The sequence below is a fragment of the Hypomesus transpacificus genome, unplaced genomic scaffold (assembly GCF_021917145.1).
Source record: "Hypomesus transpacificus isolate Combined female unplaced genomic scaffold, fHypTra1 scaffold_55, whole genome shotgun sequence".
Lineage (NCBI taxonomy): Eukaryota > Metazoa > Chordata > Actinopteri > Osmeriformes > Osmeridae > Hypomesus > Hypomesus transpacificus.
In genome coordinates this window covers 620,434-640,191 of record NW_025814032.1, presented here as the reverse complement: position 1 = coordinate 640,191, position 19,758 = coordinate 620,434, and the positions used below count along the sequence as shown (strand labels likewise).

The 19,758-nt window shown below is 42.2% G+C and overlaps 1 protein-coding gene across 5 annotated transcripts in view; it reads right to left on the bottom strand.

Moving 5' to 3' along the window:
- The window catches only part of znf618 (zinc finger protein 618), an 84,778-nt gene that overhangs the window by 22,193 nt on the left and 42,827 nt on the right, over positions 1-19,758 (bottom strand). For 4 of the 5 annotated variants that reach the window (XM_047017388.1, XM_047017392.1, XM_047017390.1 and 1 more), the window contains 5 exons: positions 17,349-17,438; positions 16,720-16,764; positions 15,537-15,614; positions 2,109-2,273; positions 828-1,935 (listed from right to left, as the gene is read on the bottom strand). In XM_047017388.1, coding sequence (XP_046873344.1) covers positions 1,019-1,935; positions 2,109-2,273; positions 15,537-15,614; positions 16,720-16,764; positions 17,349-17,438 — 1,295 coding nt within the window. In that variant the 3' untranslated portion in view covers positions 828-1,018. The remainder of the gene's footprint in view (positions 1-827; positions 1,936-2,108; positions 2,274-15,536; positions 15,615-16,719; positions 16,765-17,348; positions 17,439-19,758) is intronic. The other variant, XM_047017391.1, reaches the window with a different exon arrangement.

Genomic DNA, 19,758 nt, shown 5'->3' with positions numbered 1-19,758 from the left:
AAGCCATGTACTATGACAGCTCATCCACCATTTCATAAAAAAAATATGACACGCCATAATTGACATGAACGATAGGCTACGTAGGTTGAGGTCCTTTTTTATAGACCTTACTTCATTGATTAAAAAAACATACACCCACTGACACATCTAAATTGACTTTTTTGACATTGTTTTAAATAAATAGTATTAACCAATACATTATCCAGTAGCCAGACTTTTTAACATGTTTTTTGTGCTGGGAAAATGGAGGATAGATGAATGGATTTAGGTTTGTTTTGCAATTGCAGGCTACTGTTAACTATTATAGCATCAGCCTAAAAATTTTATATCCAAAACTACCATATAGCCACAAGTTTAAAGTAGGCTATGTAGGTTTGTATCATTATGAAATAATTGCTCCTCATTGTGTAATGCATACATTTTTATTTTATTTAAGTTGATTATCTATAAATGTACATATTGAACTGATTATGGTAAAAAAAAGGCATCCCGCCAGAAAGTCTGTGGTGAATCATCAATTTCCGGTTGGGTCAGTGTTACAGAAACATTTGGTTAAGCAACAACACATGCTAAGCCTGACAGTTAGTCTGCCCCGGACCAGGTTAGTTTTGCAGCATAAGTTGCCATAGTAACTGAGTTCAAACTACATAGGTGAAAAGAACGTTGTAAAAGCATGTGGTTTTCATCATGCGGTTTTCATCATGCTTTCTCTGAGATCCCAAATAACGGAGACAAAAAAGGTCCAAGCTTAAAAGCAGAACACCAAACTATACTAGAACACAGTATAATACATTTCATGCATCCAGACATATATGTGTGGTACATACCTTGAAATTTTCCTTGAGTGCCTCCAGAAAGTAGTGGCAGAGCTTGCTTGCCGTGCCCGTCCCAGCCTCGCCGGCCTTTGATGTAAAGAGCTTTTCCAGGCGCAGGTAGACAGGCAGCACCTGCTGCAGGGTGGGCCTTCTCTGGCTGCTCAGTTCCAGGGCTGCTAAGCGCAGGGGAGCTAACAGGAATGCTAAGGTGCCCAACAGGTGCTTGTTGAGGCCCTGCAGTAGTGGGGCGGTGGCCTTGCTGCGGCCATAAGCCTCACAGATCTGCTCAAAGTGGGCATGTACTTGGAGTAGAGCCTCAGCCGTGCGGTCCCAGCATGGGGGTGTGGGGCACTGAGCTGGAATACTGGAACCAGAGATTGAATCTTCAGTTGAGGACCTCTGAGTGATGTTGGAAGAGGGGTCTTCACATAGTGAAAGGCTAACGGATGTGGCGATGTCTCGGCAGGTAGCAAGGAGCTCGGCAAGCTCATGGAGCCCACGTGCTTGGAGGCTCCGTTCCCTAACACGGCCTGGACAACAGCACCTAGTGAGCAGCCAGCACACTGCAGACACACCCTCCCTCGTCCACCACTACCCAAAGTTAATCCCCCAACTCCTGTGGCCCATACCCTAGGTTCTATCACGTACACTGTGCGGATATCTGACATCACAAATTCCGACAGCACGTTCTGTACCCACTGATGGACCTGCTCTGGACCTTCCCTCAGTTCTGCTTCCTTCACACCCAGCACGTAGCGCTTTAGTCGTACCCCCTCAGCCTGGTAGGCAGTCAAGATGTAGCAGGCGTCTGGTCCAACTGTCTGGGAATGACAGGTGATAGCAATACCCAGAGAGCAGTTGGAGCCCAGAGCACATGTGACCTTTACCTTGACCTGGTTGAACATGCGGGGCAGCTGGCAAAGTGCTAGTGTACTCATGTTTCCCAGAGTATCACGGGTGGAGTATGCACCATGGCGGGCACCACTGTCAACCAGGGTCTGGGCCAGTTTCCAGAAGTCCTTGCTATTGAGCACATTAAGCAGGTTAAGATCAGAGCACATTACCCTAAGGAGACGCTCAGCCACCTGCTGTTTCTCCTTCTCAGGTAAAGTATTGTTCTCTGCAGAAGGAAGAGAGGGAAAGACAAAATGAGAAATGGAACATTCATTAAAAGAATAGATGAGAATGTGGAAGGACAAGGAGAGAAAGTGGAATAGCAGTGGAAGACACAAGACATGAGTTAGGAGGTAGTTCTCCCGAATAAAGTTCAATGAGTTCAAATGTAATACTAACGATTGAAGAGGTTTCGTTGTGTTGGCTGAGGTTGACTGTGAGGCTGGACTTGTACTTGAGTTTGGACCGGGGCTTGGAGCTGAGTTGAATTCCATTGCTGGTCCAGTGATGCCTGGCCTGGAGATATCTTTGGAGAATCCACTTTGGTGTGGTTCTCATTATCGGCTGTTGGGACAGAAAGATGAATTGTGCTAAAAGATAAATAAACCAGTTACTGTAAACTGAGAGCCAATGGGTTGTTGGAGCCACAATTAACTTTACATTTGCGGCTCTCTATATCCATGCTGACCAAGGAGGCTAAAGTATACCCCAAAAAACGTATTTGTGAATTGCCAATTGAAAGGTTGTCCAGCAAGTACGCCCTCGTTTGATGACGCTTATAGCAGTGTTCATCATTACATGTTTCGCCAAGCTTTCATTTGTGGCTCGCATGGCAGCAAATAATATGGTCATTTGACCTAACGTAAAAATAGGTGGGGCAGCCAGAAATCTGTCCCTATGACTCTTTGAGAGCATGTTGCAGTTCCATCTTTCACCACGGATTTACATCAGAAAGTGCTGTAGAGCTAGGGAGAGCTCAGAGACAGGCTCAACCTGGCACTTCATACTCACATTATAATAACATCGTCAGCTTAGCTAAGGTTATTTCCAGATTATATATAGTGTTATATACAGACTGAAAATGGAGTCTGTCTGTATATAAGCGACAAGCAACAAATACAACATGAAGAAAGTAAAGGAAATGCATGCACGCTTCCGCTCATCCCAGCATTAAGGTGATCCTTATTTATTGTCACAAAAATTACAAATTACAAGTCTGTTACAAATTTGACTGGTGAATGGTAAAGAATGATACCCCCCCCCCCCCCCCAATGTTCAGGGATGACAGATTGATAAGCAAACAGACATGCTATTTATGACTGGATGTAACTTTTGAAACTTTGCAGTAAAAGTGGCTCTCTTAACTTTGTCCTATCAATTACTGTGGTTACATGGATTCAAATTACTATTATGACTGAAATAGAATCATCCTTTTCTTGTAAACACCTTTCGAATAATTGCGGTCCAACTACGATCCGATCGACACCCCGAGATAACTCGGTCCGAGTCGGTTGATAATTCGGACATCGCATGCTTGTAAACGGTGAATTGGGCTATTAACTGGACTCTGCGTTTTTGCGCATGCTTGAGATCCCGCCGCCCATCCCCTGCCTCCCTCCCTCCCTCCCTCCCAGGTCGTGACCTGGAAGTCAAAAGAAACGATAAGTTGTCGCTGCTGGGAGCCGGCCCAGCAGAAACAAACAAACGCAAGCCAATGGCGCCGTTTGCATTTGCAGTACTCCTATTGTCATCATGCACGAAATGTAGAGGGACGTAGCTTCACCTTGCTCTCCGTTCGCCGTCTTTTTCGAAATGTTGATGTTGTTGTTGTTGGTAGTGGTGAAGAAGTCAAGCGGAAAGGGCTGTCTCACCACTACTTGATGTGAAAATTAAAACAGCGCCACGTATCGTACTGGGATATGACATGCTTTCGGCCAAAGAATCGGTTTATTCACTGCCATATATATTAAGATAATAGCAGTTGCCCCCAGAAATGCAGTGACTTTGGCTCTCATTAAAAAGATAGTGAAGACCACTGGCCTAAAGCAATGGAAATCAGGCTAAACCGTAATGAGATGTTTTTGTAAGCCTAGTCTTCACAGCAACAATTGTAGCTAATAACCTTCCAGGTGTATATACTGAATAAAATATCCACTTAAATAATGTATTTCTCCTAGATAGCTGGCCAGCATTTCACCAAAACAGAAAACCATGCTCACCTGGCCGTATTATTGGCGTCCGCAATCTTTTACAGAGTCCGCTTGTATTTAATGAGTTTGTCATAGAAAGTGGTGCACTTTGTAAAACTATAACATTTTCACAAACCACTCATCAGATACACAGCATTTCAACTCCTCACAGTGGCGCGAAAGTGAACTGAAAGTGCATTGTAGCTAATAACATTCCAGCTACACTGAAAAAAAGTATCCACTTTCAATATTATCTTTCTATTAGTTAGCTAGCCAGCATTTCATCTATGAAGACAAACCAGTTGTTCAAGAGCTTCGTGGACTATAGGCTAAATGGCAAAGCGCTATTTAGCCTATAGTGCAGCTCAACACTATGTGCAGTGCCACCTCAACATGGCTGAAAGAGTTTCATCATAAAACATCATAAACATTTTGGGGTATTTTGAAGAGCTTATCCAAACAACCTGAAACGCGGAACTGTTCTCCCTTGGGTTCTGACACAAACACCAGCAACATTTGAACTTTGCAGAGTGCCTGGTTCTCAAGACACACTGAGCACACCGGCGACCCACAAGGCAGGCCAACAGCTAGACCTCATCTTGACATGTAACTGTATCACTGACTTAACCTCTGTAACCCCACTGCACATTTCTGATCACTACTTTTTCCAATTCTCTGTCTCTCTCCCTCCAACTCCTCCTACCTCACCTCCCTTCTTAACTTTCCGGCGCAACCTCCGCTCCCTTTCACCCCTCCCATTTCTCCTCCCTCCCATTGACGAGTTCTCGTCCTATCCCACTGACACTGCCACTAACACCCTGTTAACCACTTTGACTGCATCACTTGACTCTCTCTGTCCCCTGTCAACTAGGCATGCACGATCTTCTCCCTCCTGCACATGGCTTACGGATGTTATTTGTGAAGAACAGTCCACCCTTCGGGCAGCTGAGAGGAGATGGCGCAAGTCCAAAGACGGTCTGGACCTTGATAAGTATCACTCCCTCCTTAAATCCTTATCTTCTCACATAACTTGTGCTAAAACCCACTACTTTCTGAACAAAGTTAACTCTGCTTCAAACCCCCACAAACTTTTTTCTACCTTCTCCACCCTTCTTAACCCCCCCCCCCCCCCCCCCCCCCCCCCCCCCCACCCTGACAGCAGATGACTTCTCCTACTTCTTTGAGAAAATAGTCACCGACATTAGCAGTCGGTTCCCTAAACCAACCTTTCCTACCCTCTCACCTTCCTTGACTGACCCAACTAAATGTCTAAACTCTTTCTCTCTCATCGCCTCACCTCCTGTCCCCTTGATCCTATCCCCTCCCCTCTCTTTCAAAACATCTCCCCCTCCATCATAACTTTTCTTCTCCATGTCCTAAACTCCTCACTTACCTCCAGCACCTTTCCCTCTGCCTTCAAACAGGCCAGAGTTACTTCTCTACTCTAAAAAACCCTCCCTTAACCCTGCCGTCCTCCAGAACTACAAACGGTATCACTGTTACCTTTCTTTTCAAAAACAATTGAACGTGCTGTATCTAACCAACTGTCAAACTTTCTTTCTCAGAACAACCTACTTGACCCCAACCAATCGGGCTTCAAGACTGGCCACTCCACAGAGACTGCCCTCTTTTCAGTCACCACTGCCCTCCAGTCTGCCAGAGCGGCTTCAAGGTCATCCATCATAATTCTGCTGGACCTTTCTGCAGCATTTGATACGGTTAACAACCAGATCCTGCTCTCCAGACATTCTGGGATGGGCATCACTGGCACTGCACTCCAGTGGATCTCATCCTACCTGTTGGGAAGATACTACCAGGTCTCCTGGGGAGGCAAACTGTCAGACTCTCGCCAGCTCTCCACTGGTGTCCCACAGGGCTCCGTCCTTGGACCCCTCCTCTTCTCTCTGTACACCACCCCACTTGGACCAATCATCACCTCCCATGGCTTCTCCTACCACTGCTACAGTGACAACAAACAGATCTCAGCTAGGATTGAGGCCTGCCTTACAGAAATCTCCGCCTGGATGACCAAGCACCACGTCCAGCTGAACCTCGCCAAAACAGAACTTCTCATCATCCCGGCCACATCCTCTATCTCCCATGATCTCTCAATCACCTTGGGATCTGCGACAGTGACCCCTTCATACTCTGCCAGGAACATTGGGGTTACCACGGATGACAAGCTCTCCCTCACGGCCCACATTGCTGCAGTCTCCCGGTCGTGTAGATTCACCCTCTACAACATCCGGAAGATCAGGAGATACCTGTCTGAGCACTCCACCCACTACTGCAACTCGCTGCTCGCCGATCTCCCAGCATGCGCAACCCGCTTCTCATCTCCCTCCACTGGCTACCCATCACAGCCCGCATCAGATTCAAGACCCTGGTACTGACCTTCTGAGCAGTGAATGGGACTGCACCCGACTACATCAAGTCTCTCCTGCAGCCTTACACCCCCACCCGCTACCTACGGTTTTCTTCAGACAACCGCCTGGTGGTCCCACCGCTCAAGACCGCCCGGTCCCAACACAAGCGCTTCTGTCTGGCCCCCCAGTGGTGGAATCAACTCCACCTCCATCAGAGACACTGAGGGCCTCATTTACTAACATTGCGACCGCAGCTTAATCTGCGCCTTTGCCCAACCGCAAATAGCTGACGGTGTATTTCCCCATTTTGCGTGGTATTTATCAAACCGGATCCTCGTCGGGCAGTCATTGCCCATTAGTGTTAATTAGCGCGCCGTTAAAAGACGGGGAAAATCGCCTACACCCTCCCAGCAGCGGTAATCTGCGTTTTTACTCGAGTGCGCTGCCTTTGTAAATACAGTGTTATGTTTTTACCCACTATTTCACGACTGAAATGGGCGCAATCCTGTTAGTAAATGAGGCCCTGACTGTCTCTCCACCTTCAATAAAAGGCTCAAGACGCACTTGTTCTGGGAGTACAACAGTACTTAGGAATGGTTTGCTGGACCCAATGTTAGCTTCCTCAAGGATCACAATGACTCTTGCTTAGAGACTTGTTGCTCTTGTTGGTTAGTGGTAACTGATTGATATTGTTGTACTCGCTGTGAAATATTTCTTTCTTTTTTTTACTGTTGCTTGCTTTTCTACAGGTACACTTGCACTTATAGCGATTCATGTTGTTTAATTGTAACCTGTTTAACTACATGCTCTTATGGTTTTTCCCTTTGGCACTTATTTTGGTTGTTCACGATATGTGCTTAATGTTTTGGATACCCGCAATGTTTTTGGGGCTATCTTGTTGTTGTTATCAGTGACCTATGCACTTTGTAAAGCTCTCTCTTGGAAGTCGCTTTGGATAAAAGCGTCTGCTAAATGAATAAATGTAAAATCCCATTCAAACAATACACAGGCAGATATTCTAATACCTATGTATTATAAGAGTGGTAAATAATTGTTTTCCAACATCACATTACAGTGTTTCCACTATATGCACCGAACAGCATTCGGTCCATGATTATAATAAGGACGGGGTTTGAGAGCGCACAACAAACAGCACAAAAGCACAATTACCATCTAAACAAAAAAATTCCTGGTGAAAACCCTGTACACTGTAGTAAATTTCATTCAATAACATTAATATGATTTTATTATTATTTTAACTACAACCCCAATTCCAATTAAGATGGGGCGTGTAAAATAAAATAAGGCACCCCCATACCACCAGAAATGCAGGCTTCTGAACTGAGCGCTGATAACAAGCCGGATGGTCACTCTGTAGTCCAAAGGACGCAGCATTCATGGTTTCCAAAAATAATGTCAAATTTCAATTTGTGTGACCACAGAAATGTATTCCCACTTTGCCTCAGTCCATTTTAAATTAGCTTTAGCCCATATAAGATGGCAGTGTTTCTGGATCATGTTCACATTTGACTTCTTCTTTGTATGATACAGTGTTAACCTGAATTTGTGGATGGCATGGCAAACTGTGTTCACAGACAATAGGTTCTGGAGGTGTTTCTGAGCCCATGCAATGATTTCCATTTTCAGAATCGTGCCTGGAGATCATGCATGTGTAGTACAGAGTCAAACCTTCCACACGGTCATAATCTGATCAACTCAGTAAGACTGCCGACCACATGAGCACCAGAACCCCTGACTTTGCATTATATGACGCCTCATAAAATGCCACTATTTTTCTGGATGAGCCTCAAAGGGTTGATACCACAAAGCGAGTTTTACGAATAAGCCAGGCTTATTTCAGTCAGTCAGACTAATTTCTAGTTCATTCGGTACCATAAAGCCAGCTCAACGTAGTTCGAACTCAATTACTAATAATATGGCAACTTATGACCCCACTCCCCGTTGCAAGTGTCTGTGTAAATGTTGGGCTTATGTGCTGAGGTTTTTGCCTGTTCCCATACTGTACTCCTCTAGGAGCATTGTCTGGGGGTTGCCTTTTTCTCTCCTCCTCTCTCCTCATGTTATGCTGTAACTTTTCTTGTTGGCGCCGAAAATGGCTGCCTAGGTAGGCTCTCCTGCCAAAGTAAATTCCTTGTCTGTGCAAACTTTCATGGCGAATAAACACCAATTCTGATTCTGATGCTTCCAAACTAGCTGTCACGCCTCCGTACTCTGTGCAGCCTGCAAGGAGGCTGCGCTCTACTTCCCCTGGGTTTTGATTATTGATTTCACCTGTTGCTTGTTTGACCCATTTTAGTTTCCTATTTAAACCCGTGTTTAGTAGCTTCTTTGCAAAGTCTTACTAGTTTCTTGCTAGTCAGTCTGAGCCTTGTTACTCTGTTTTTGTCCGTTTCGCCGATCAACCACTTGCCTGTCTTTGACCAAGAATTAGAATTACCTATATTGCCCTGTTTGCCTGTGTACCGAATTTTGCCTATTCCTGGACTATTCCATTGAAATAAAAGCCTCTGCCTTTGGATCCGAGTCGGTCTTGGTTACACTAGCCTTGTCCAGTGCAGGCTAACTGTCAGGCTTAGCCCGTGTTGTTGCTTAACCAGACGTTCCTGTAACACTGACCAAATGGGAAAACGATGATTTACCACAGACACTCATTTTCTCATTCTCCCTCAGTTCAATATGTAGGCTACATTTATAGAAAATCAACTTAAATACATAGGCAACAACATTTAGCCTAATGTATTAAATGTATCGCTACAGGTAATTTGTGATTTCAAATGTTTTGCATTAGGCATATAGGCTGATACCTCAATCTAAATTATCCCAGTATAATTTTCTAATCGACATTATTGTTAACAGTAGCCTACAATTGCAAAACAAACCTAAATCCTAACATCTATCTTTCATTTTCCCAACACAAAAACCATGTAAACATTTTCAAAAAAGTCAATTTAGATGTGTTTAGAGGGTGTGTTTTTTAAATCAATGAAGTAAAGGTCTATAAAAGAGGACCTCGACCTAAGTAGCCTATCGTTCACGTTAGTCATGGTGTGTCATTTGTTTTTGATGTAGTGGTGGATGAGGGAGATGCTTAAAGGGAACATTCTTTCTGGAAGAAGTCACGTGGCCATGAACATTGGGTTTTGCCATGTTCTACCTCTCTGGCTGCTTAAAAACAGGGCCCATGCGCAATTAGCTTGACTACTTAAATCTGACTCGAATTAGTAGGATTGCGTGAGCTGAAATTGACCTTTATGGAACCGCTTGAGCCCCACTTGACTGGTTAAGCTAATTCAAATCAGGTTTGGGACTTTAAGTCCCGCTTTTTTGAGCGGCCTTTATGGAACAGTCATCTGGTGTCTCCTTCTCCCCATGGGAGGGAGAAGGCCCAGCCATGTGCCCCACCTTCCTCAGCCTCTCTTTACTCCAGAGAGACTCTGAAACAAACAAAGGAATCAATTAAAACAGACGTTTTTACCAACATTTCTCAAGGACTACACTGTTTCTGGACACTAGAAAGATTATTGGAATTTATGTGTGACAATTTATGCTTTCCCTTTAATGTTGTGTTGATTTAATTTGATGTTTTAATGTACTTCCTTTCCTGTTATAAGTCAGTCAACCTTGGTATCAAATTTATTGTACTCTACGAACCAAACCATTTATGAATGTTGTGAAGATATATTATGAAGTATATGCAAGGTATGAAAATGTTAAGGACACCATCCAAAAGTTACCCCTTCACACCTATCTGTGAACCAGTTTGGACCAAACCCGGGCCAAGGACCTGACCAATGAACTATCTTACTTGCCTCAAGACACTTCCCCTTTATTCGGATTATAAATACCAACAACAAATAATCACTCGCTGAGTCCATTGATACAGTAAGTCCAGACAATGGATAGGCATTCAAAAAGGATCTCGCCAAGCTCTTGAGGTTCAACATGATGAGTCAATGATCAGATTAGCCTCTGACGTAGGCTTTATCTCTGTCCTGGTTCTCCTGGACCCAGCATTTGACACTGTGGATCATTCAATCCTCATACAAACATATGGAGAATCTCTGGTACGAGACTCCAGTGGTTTAGATCGTATCTATCTGACAGATCACAATTGTCCACTATGACGGCTGCTCATCCAGGAGCTCCACTGTAAAATACGGAGTACCACAGGGTTCTGTCCTAGCCCCTCTGCTATTTTCTCTCTACATGCTGCCTTTAGGAAACATAATTAGAAGCTCTGGAGTACATTTTCAATGCTATGCAGATGACATCCAGCTATACATATCTCTAAAGCCTGGAGAAACTACCACACGCTCTGGAAACATGTGTTTCTGGGATAAGAACTTGGATGACAGCAAATGTCCTGCTTCTCAATTTGGATAAAACAGAGGTGCACATTTTTGGAACTAAAAAATACAGAAATAATTTATCCAATCTCACCTTAGACCTAAACGGCATCCAAGTCTCCCAAAGATAGCTAGTCAAAAATGTAGGAGTCACAATGGACCCAGACCTCTAGTTCGAGTACCATATTATGCATATTACCAAAATCACATTTTTACTAGTGCTGTCAAACGATTAAAATATTTAATCGCGATTAATCGCATTAATGTCATAGTTAACTCGCGATTAATCAATTAATCGCACATTTTTATCTATTCTAAATGTCCCTTGATTTCTTTTTGTCCCATTCTTTTTTCAAATTTTAAAGCTCTTATCAACATGGAAAAGTGGTTCGTATTGCTTTGTGCAAATATTTTTTTTATTAAAAACAACATTGCAATCGCCTGGCTTTGACGAGGGGGCGGAGAATTCGCATGAATCGCATCAGCTGTGTGCTTGGCCATCAAGTGGTATTTCAGACTGGACGTGCTGCGATGATAGCTCAGTTAACAACGACAAAACACACAGATCACTTTGGTCTTGTCAATGGAACCATTTGGCAACTTTTTAAAAGTAAACTTTCCATTCAGAATCTTATTGGCATCCATTTCGGCGTCTCGCGCTCGCCATCCACTCAAAACGTAACGTTAGCCTACTACCAGAGAATGTCTAATATCCATAAACGGGCTCTGCTACTACTCTTTAGCCAGCTCGCAAGCCAAACAAGTGTGTGTAGCATGCCTGTTGTTTTATTTCCGGTCTAGCTAGATCCGCAGTGGTGTTGTAGTCTTTCTAACGTCGGTAATTGTTGCAACATCATGTGAAAAAAACTAAAAAGTTTGCTAGGCCAAAGAGAGCGTTAATCGCGCAATAAAAAAATTGACGCCGTTAATTTGGGTTTGCGTTAACGCCGTTAATAACGCGTTAAACTGACAGCACTAATTTTTACATCTACGTAACATAAGAAATTTCCTCTCAAATTATAATGCTGAAAAACTAATATATGCATTTGTTACATGCCGATTGGACTACTGCAATGTATTATTCTCTGGCCTCCCAAGCACCTACATAACACATGTACACCTGGTGCAAAATGGTGCTGCTAGACTACTGACCAGAACCAGAAAATATGATCATATAACATCTACTCTCTTCTCTGTACACTGGCTCCCAATCCAAGCCAGATCAGATTTCAAAATCATACTACTAACCTACAAATCTCTCCATGGATTAGCTTTATTTACAAATAAAGCATCTATATGTCTGCATAGGTATCATATAACTTGAATTTACAAATAAAGTAAAGCTGTGACTGTATATTTTTACTATTATTGTTTCTGTTTCTAGTTGGAGACGACGGGGGATGGGCCATTCTTTTTCGTATTTTAGAGTTTCTCATCCCTGGAACAGATTTCATGTTACAACCGAGGGGGGCTGGCGCTGTCTTAGTGTCTAGGGCTGCATCAAATACCCTTTTTGGTCTGCTAAATTGCAGCACTACTTCTAGTTCTCCTTGCATTTTCTAATTCTTGTTCCCTGTGGTGTGGGGGAGCTTTCAGCATCTGCCTGGTCGTCGGTCTGCTAGGGCTACCTCTGCTTAAACTGACATTTACCAACTCTGACCACAGTTGAACACTGGATTTTGGTGTTTCAACACCAATTGACACTTCCCTGTTGTATGACTATGTTTAGCCTGTGTTCTGTACCTCTCTTTCACCAACCGTCTCTGGAGTAGGGGGTCCCTCACTGAATTGCTCCTCCCAAGGTTTCCTAAATGTTTTCTCCTCTAGTGAGTTTTTCTGGGAGTCTTTCTTGAGGGTTTAGGTTTGTTTGAGGGGCAGTTCTATGGGCGTACGTGAAGCCCTCTGTGACATTGCTTGTAAAAAGGGCTATATAACTACATTTACATTATGTTTTTTGTTGAGCATTATAGTGATTGCAACACTTTCTGGATGATTCTTCAGAAGTAAACAAATGCAATTCTAATTGCGACACTGAGATAACCAAACTCAGTCTTATCGCGGATTAATAGGAATACTTTCACGAAAGAACCTTTTGATTGTATTACACAGATTTGTTTACTACAGCCAAGATTCAAAGGTCCCATGACATTATGTTCTTGGATGCTTTATATAGGCCATAGTGGTCCCCTAATACTGTATCTGAAGTCTCTTTTCCAAAATTCAGCCTTGGTGCAGAATTACAGCCACTACGAGCAGTCCCACGATGAGCTTTCCTTAGGACGTGCCATTTCTGTGTCTGTAGCTTTAAAGGGGACTGCACCCGACTACATCAAGTCTCTCCTGCAGCCTTACACCCCCACCCGCCACCTACGGTCTTCTTCAGACAACCGCCTGGTGGTCCCACCGCTCAAGACCGCCCGGTCCCAACACAAGCTCTTCTCCTGCCTGGCCCCCCAGTGGTGGAATCAACTCCCCACCTCCATCAGAGACACTGACAGTCTCTCCACCTTCAAGAGAAGTCTCAAGACGCACTTGTTCCGGGAGTACAACGGTACTTAGGAATGGTTTGCTGAACCCAATGCTAGTTTCCTCAAGGATCACAATGACTCTTGCTTAGAGACTTGTTGCTCTTGTTGGTTAGTGGTAACTGATTTAAACTGTTGTATTCGCTGCTAAATATTCTATTTTAGTTAATCTTATATTTATTTTTACTGTTGCTTGCTTTTTCTACAGGTACACTTGCACTTAGAGATTCATGTTGTTTAATTGTAACTTGCTTAACTACATACTCTTATGGTTCTTCCCTTTGGCACTTATTTTTTGGCTGTTCACAATGTGTGCTTCTTGTTTTGGCTTGTTGTTATTATCAGTGACCTATGCACTTTGTAAAGCTCTGTCTTGGAAGTCGCTTTGGATAAAAGCGTCTGCTAAATTAATAAATGTAAATGTAATGTAAATGCTATGAGGAGGAGAGTGTCTGACTGCCATGCTTCAGTCATTTGCAAGCCATGTTGTCTGTCGAGGAAAAATATATTTAATTAATATCGCGTTTGCAGGTCGTAGCTCATTTTCTCATTGGCTGGCCTAATTCTCTGGACGGGCAAGCAGAGAAAGGCGAGGTAACCTTTCCTCTTATGACAACATAAGAGGAACATTTTCAAATCGGAGCATTTGAGCTTTTATTTTCTCAAAGGCGGAGAATAATATCCAGGGCTTGGTTTACACTTTCTAGCCACTGGAGGACCAAAGGTAGGCTAGGGGAACTCATTAATATTAAATAACCTCCTAAAGTGACATTTTCATGTCATGGGACCTTTAAATGGTGCTTTTGACCCACAACTTCGACACACCGGCGACTAGCTATATTTCTTACTTGTAACATTGACATGAAGTAATCGATATTGTGTTTGTTTTGATTAGACTACACGTAAAACTAACTCCTGTTAGTTTACCACCAGACATTCCCGTTATAAGATAAAGGCCTTGATTCTTTCTCCTTCCCCCTTCCCGCTCTTTCCATCTGACACATTATATGTTTTGTTTCATGTGTCAGCCCATCAAACTCTTACTGAAGCGAATAACATATCGCCATTACTGTTAATTATATTTCAAGAAAACATTGTGTAAAATGTTTACTTGCGTATTCTGATCCCTCATGTTATTTGATCCGCTCTACACTTTGAACAAATTCATTCCTTCAGACGAGATTGTTTATTGCATATTAAACCTGGGTTTCCATAGTGTCCTAACTCAATATCAGGGTTGTGCCCCCCTCTAACTAAATAACTGATAATAGATCAAGTATATTTATTCTTAAACGAGCAAACCCCGCTACACATGCAGAATTTATTTTCTCCATTGTCCCTTACATGTAGATATTTCTCCAGATTCTCAGAATTATTTTAATATATTATGCACTGTAGATGAGATATTCAAAATCTTCACAATTTTATGTTTTATAGATAAAGGTTTTGTGAACCTTCAACCAGATTGGTGAACCTCTGTCCATCTTTACTTCTGAGAGACTCTGTCTAAGATACTCTTTTTATACCCAATTATGTTACTGACCTGTTTGCATTTTACCTAGTTAATTGCAAATGTTCCTCCAGCTGTGTTTTTTTGTAACACTTTCTTTTTCCAGCCTTACCTGCCCCGTCCCAACTTTTGAGACGTGTTGCAGTCATCAAACTGCAAATGACCTTGTTTTTTTAAACACTTGATGTTCTCAATGATCTATTGGGAATGACATATGAGATCAATCTAATCATTGCATTCTGTTTATATTTATATTTTACACAGCGTCCCAATGGAGATTTGGGGTTGTATAATGTCACGATAATTTATGGTAGCATCGGGTCACATTGTCCCTCCATGCCTCCCTACAACTACCTACTGCCAACCAGTACTTTTAGATAACTACGTTTGCTAATGTTTCTGTGGATACTAAACCTGCGCATCAAGACAATTCATGATCCCGTCTATCTTGACAAGAGCTCCTGACCCAGCTGAAGAGTAGCAGCCCCAAAGTATGATGATACCACCACCATGCTTCACAGTCGGTGAAGTATGGTGTTCCACGGATGATGAGCTGTATTTTCTTTTAGAATCTTTTACAAAAATGTAAACCTTTGTCTCATCAGACTATTTTTACCACATGGTTTGGAGTGACTGAATGCATCTTTTGGCGTTCAGGCGGATCAAAACATTTTACATGGGAATCAAAGGACACTGAATGGCTACTATTTCCAAGTATATATTGAGCAATTAGCCAGCCATGCTAGAACCCTAACTAGCATTTCAAAAAAGAACCAGACTAAACAATACAAATCACACCCTTTGACTTTTTTACTTTATATTTGTAACTCTTATATAGTAAATTTCTCTTTCCAGGTGCTCTTCACTCACCAGCGTGGGACTGCATGTGCTCCAGTAGGTTGTTGTAGAACTGAAACTGGATGCCACAGGCTCCACATGTGTATGGTTCTAAAAACACAAGACCCAGAATAGTGTGGCTAGTTTAACAGCTTAAAACACAAGGCGTCAGTGGACCTGCCCATGTCAACACCCCACAGATCTAAGACCATGCCTTTACCAGGTATAGAAGAAGAAAGAAATGCCTGCTAATAAATACAACCAAACCTACTTTATAAAACACTTTCACTGATGTTCATAGGTATAGTTTTACACTCTATTTTTATAGTAATGGAGTTTGAACTCTTGTAGTAAGCTTTGGTGTAAAAATAGATTGTGATTGTTGTAATACATTTGTCTTTACTGATACATTTTCTCCATACTTTGGTATGCCTTATGCTCTGTTTAAGTATTAGTCACCGAATACTGAGTGTTTTGTAAGGAATTGCTGTTATAACAAAACTAAAGCTTGATTTATACTTCAATGTAAAGGGTCCGCGGACACTGCAGAGAGCCCCACAGGGCCGCACAGCCAGGCCACAAAGACTGCCTGCACCAGCTAAAAAGTGTGTAACTAGTGCGTATGTCAACCGGAGAGCCACACATGATAATTGGTTGGATAGCGGAGGGAGGGTTTACACAGTATTCAAAATTAGACTTCATGTATCAACAAAGACGAGACATCATTTAATTTCACTAGTTCTCTCAAATGCGTCATTCCACAAAGTTTTTGGCATTGTCCAAGATGACTACATAGCTACTTCTTCTGTGATGTTTTTCCTGCTCTACAAGCACACACACCATCATTTAGCATCACCTAGTGCAAAAGACATCATGGCTAGCTACACCAAAAAGCTGCACAACTATAAATGCTGAGCAAGTCTCCGGACACCAGCACATTACATTAAAAACGCAGACCAGCAAAAGTATAAACCAAGCTTTACTCTTAACATGCCAATATTCAAGGGGTCCAAATCTAGCTTCCCTAATCAAATATTACTGTCTCAGCAAAGAATGCATGTTCAAAAAAGAAATGCAGACTAGAAAACAATGACAATTGAGGTCCAAAATAATGAATTAATTTGAACTAGCCATAAATGTTTCATGGGAATAACAAACTACAAAAAAATGATGGAATTGAATGTGTGAAGAAGCCAGCATGGGGTATCAGACTCACTCTGTGATGCAGAGAAAGAACCAGCCACCAGGGGGCTTGGAGTACCTGAGAGAGAAAGAGAGAGAGGGAGGTTCAGAAGAAGCAAGGTTTCAATTATTTTTCACATACCGTATTTCTTCTATTAAACACCACCCTCAAATAAGCGCAGCACCAAAAATGAACATTGTGTAATAAATGCTGCCCTCGATTAAATGCCCCACCAAAAAATTAAAAAACGGTTATTTAATTGGTTAAATCAAAACACAGTATTTATTACACAAGTAAATCACAAGTGTACAATATAGCAGGGTAGCTGACTTCGCCCTTCGCGAACTCGCCTTTAATCAACCCAAAGTTTGCGTGCTACAGATCTGTTGCGGCTGGTGAGTACTTTCTGCACAGCTTTCAGTTTGAAAGCTAAAGTGTAAGAATGTTTCGGCTGCTGCTTCAGATTTCTACACAATGTAGACCCAAGCAGCTTAAATTTTACACTAGGCTTTGTGTTTGACCTCCTCATCTATTCTTTGTTTGTCTATGGCCGCACTGCAGCTACAACACACTAAATCTCTCTTACTAATTAAACGCCGTCCTTGAATAAACGCCGCAGCGTTTAATCGAAGAAATACGGTACATTCAAACATGTTACCTACTGTAATCCTCACCACTTGAATTCTGTGAACTGGTGATGTCTACCAAGCTGGATTGCATTGTGCTCTCCATTTTTCGGAGGAAGGGACCATCTGTAAGCAACGGACAGAACAGCCAAGATTAAAGTTTAGTGTGAAATGTGTATATCAAATCCCAGTTAAGGTTTTAAAAATCCATAAAGGTATGAAAATGCTGCCAATTTATGAATTTGTAGGAAACCCAGGCATCCTCCATAGGTTGCCTGAGTGTGGACTTTAGGTGCAACAATAAAAAAGATTTGATTGACAGAATTGGCGGCTTCAGGAGAAGAGATACATGCTTTCTAAGTGACGATTTGGATATGGGCTGTAGAGAACAAACTTTATGATTTTTATGAGATTTGTTTTTAATGATGTTGCCACTGTCAGTATCTTAGCTGGAATTGCGATTCCAACAGTACAATCTGTAAACTAAAAATATGTCCGCAAAAACTTATACAAGTTTAAAATGTATTTCTGGAAAACTGACTAATATAACAAGTTTACTAGAAGTGATCTTTATGTGTCAGTAACAACGTCCCTGTCTGAAGACAAGGGGGTCATGTGACCGGCTATCTGCACTAGAACTAAGGAAAACCGCCTTGTGCTAATCCACTCCAATTGTTTGGACATTTGAATGGGAGAGAGACTTTATTAATCCCATAGGGACATTTTTGAGACATGGGAGAAGCCAGCTCTGCTCCGTTTTGCTTTCTTCAGACCTGACCCCCGGACTGATAAGTAGTGATTGGGGAAACAAAGCTATTTGACACAATTGTGTCGAAAAAGTATCGCTTTTTCAAAGCCTTCGATGCATCTTCTCCATAGGGACATCTGCTGGTCAGTTTATGGTATGGCGACTGTTTCGAGCGATGGAAGGAATCAAGTGACGTCAAGTCCTCGAGACGTCAGTCTCACAATCGTCATTGACAACTGGATAAATAAAGGTTATGTGACAAATGTGTCGATTTGTTAGTTGAAAATATGTTAGCATATATCTTGTTGTATTATGGGATGCCTGGGAGTACAACGGTACTTAGGATTGGTTTGCTTGACCCGATGTTAGTTTCCTCAAGGATCAAAATGACTCTTGCTTAGAGAATTGTTGTTCTTGTGGTAGTGGTTGGCTTGTGGTTGTCTTGTGGAGTTAACTGATTTACATTTTTGGACTTGCTGTGATATATTGTTTTTATTGTTGCTTGTTTTTTCTACAGGTACACTTGCACTTATAGCGGTTCATGTTGTTTAATTGTAACTTTTTTAACTACATGCTCTTATGGTTCTTCCCTTTGGCACTTATTTAGGTTGTTCACAATGTGTGCTTAATGTTTTGGCTACTCGCAATGTTTTTGGGGCTATCTTGTTGTTATTATCAGTGACCTATGCACTTTGTAAAGCTCTCTCTTGGAAGTCGCTTTGGATAAAAGCATCTGCTAAATGAATAAATGTAAATGTATTATAAAGAACTTAATAAATAGTCTTTGCTATTTTACATTCATAATATTTTTGTTACGGTTCTTATATTCTCGAAAACAGTTACGTTCAGTATGGCCTCGTGATAAAAGCTCTGCCTTATAGACTGATCTTGCGAGTTCCAATCTCGGGGACCTCGTTTTAAAGGAAGTATATGTATAAATATGCTAAATGAATAGATTATAGTTTGATAATGTAGACCAGAGGTCTTCAACCCTGGTCCTCAGGGACCCCCTGTCCTGCATGTTTTAGATGTTTCTCTGCTCCAACACACCTGATTCAAATGAATGGGTCGTTGTCTAGTTATGCAGAAGCCTGTTAACGACCATTCATTTGAATCCGGTGTGTTGGAGCAGGGAACCATCAGCTCAGGTTTTGGAACATGCTTTTGCAACTGGGAAAGGCCACATTTGAAGGTAAAACTAGAGAAAGATGTATGTGCTTGTGTACACCTACTCTCTCACATCTCACACCTGTATCAATCTCTGTGTCTATCTAGCACTGGTAATCTATCTGTATCTCTGGCTCTGTCAATGAATATATTCTATAACGTCCGTAAATAGGCCTATGTCTCCTCTGTATGACCTACGAATATTAGTGATTTCTAATGTCTTTTTAAGCGTTTGAATAAAACGCTGTTTGTCTCAGCTGCTCGTGTGACGTCCGAAGCTTCGGACGTCACTTCGACACGTAATCACATGGTTTTTGCCCATTTGAAGCCACGCTTGACACGTTTGAGTCGGTACAAATTGTTTCGAAAGGTCGATATCACTTCGTGAGCACGGTATCAAGCATTACATTGCTACTGATAAGTAAGTTGTAGAGCTGAGCTAACTAGACTACCGCTGTGTGGGATTGCAGGAGCTAACGAGTACGAAGGGTGTATAAAAATACAGGGGGTTGATATCACAGCCTGGAAACA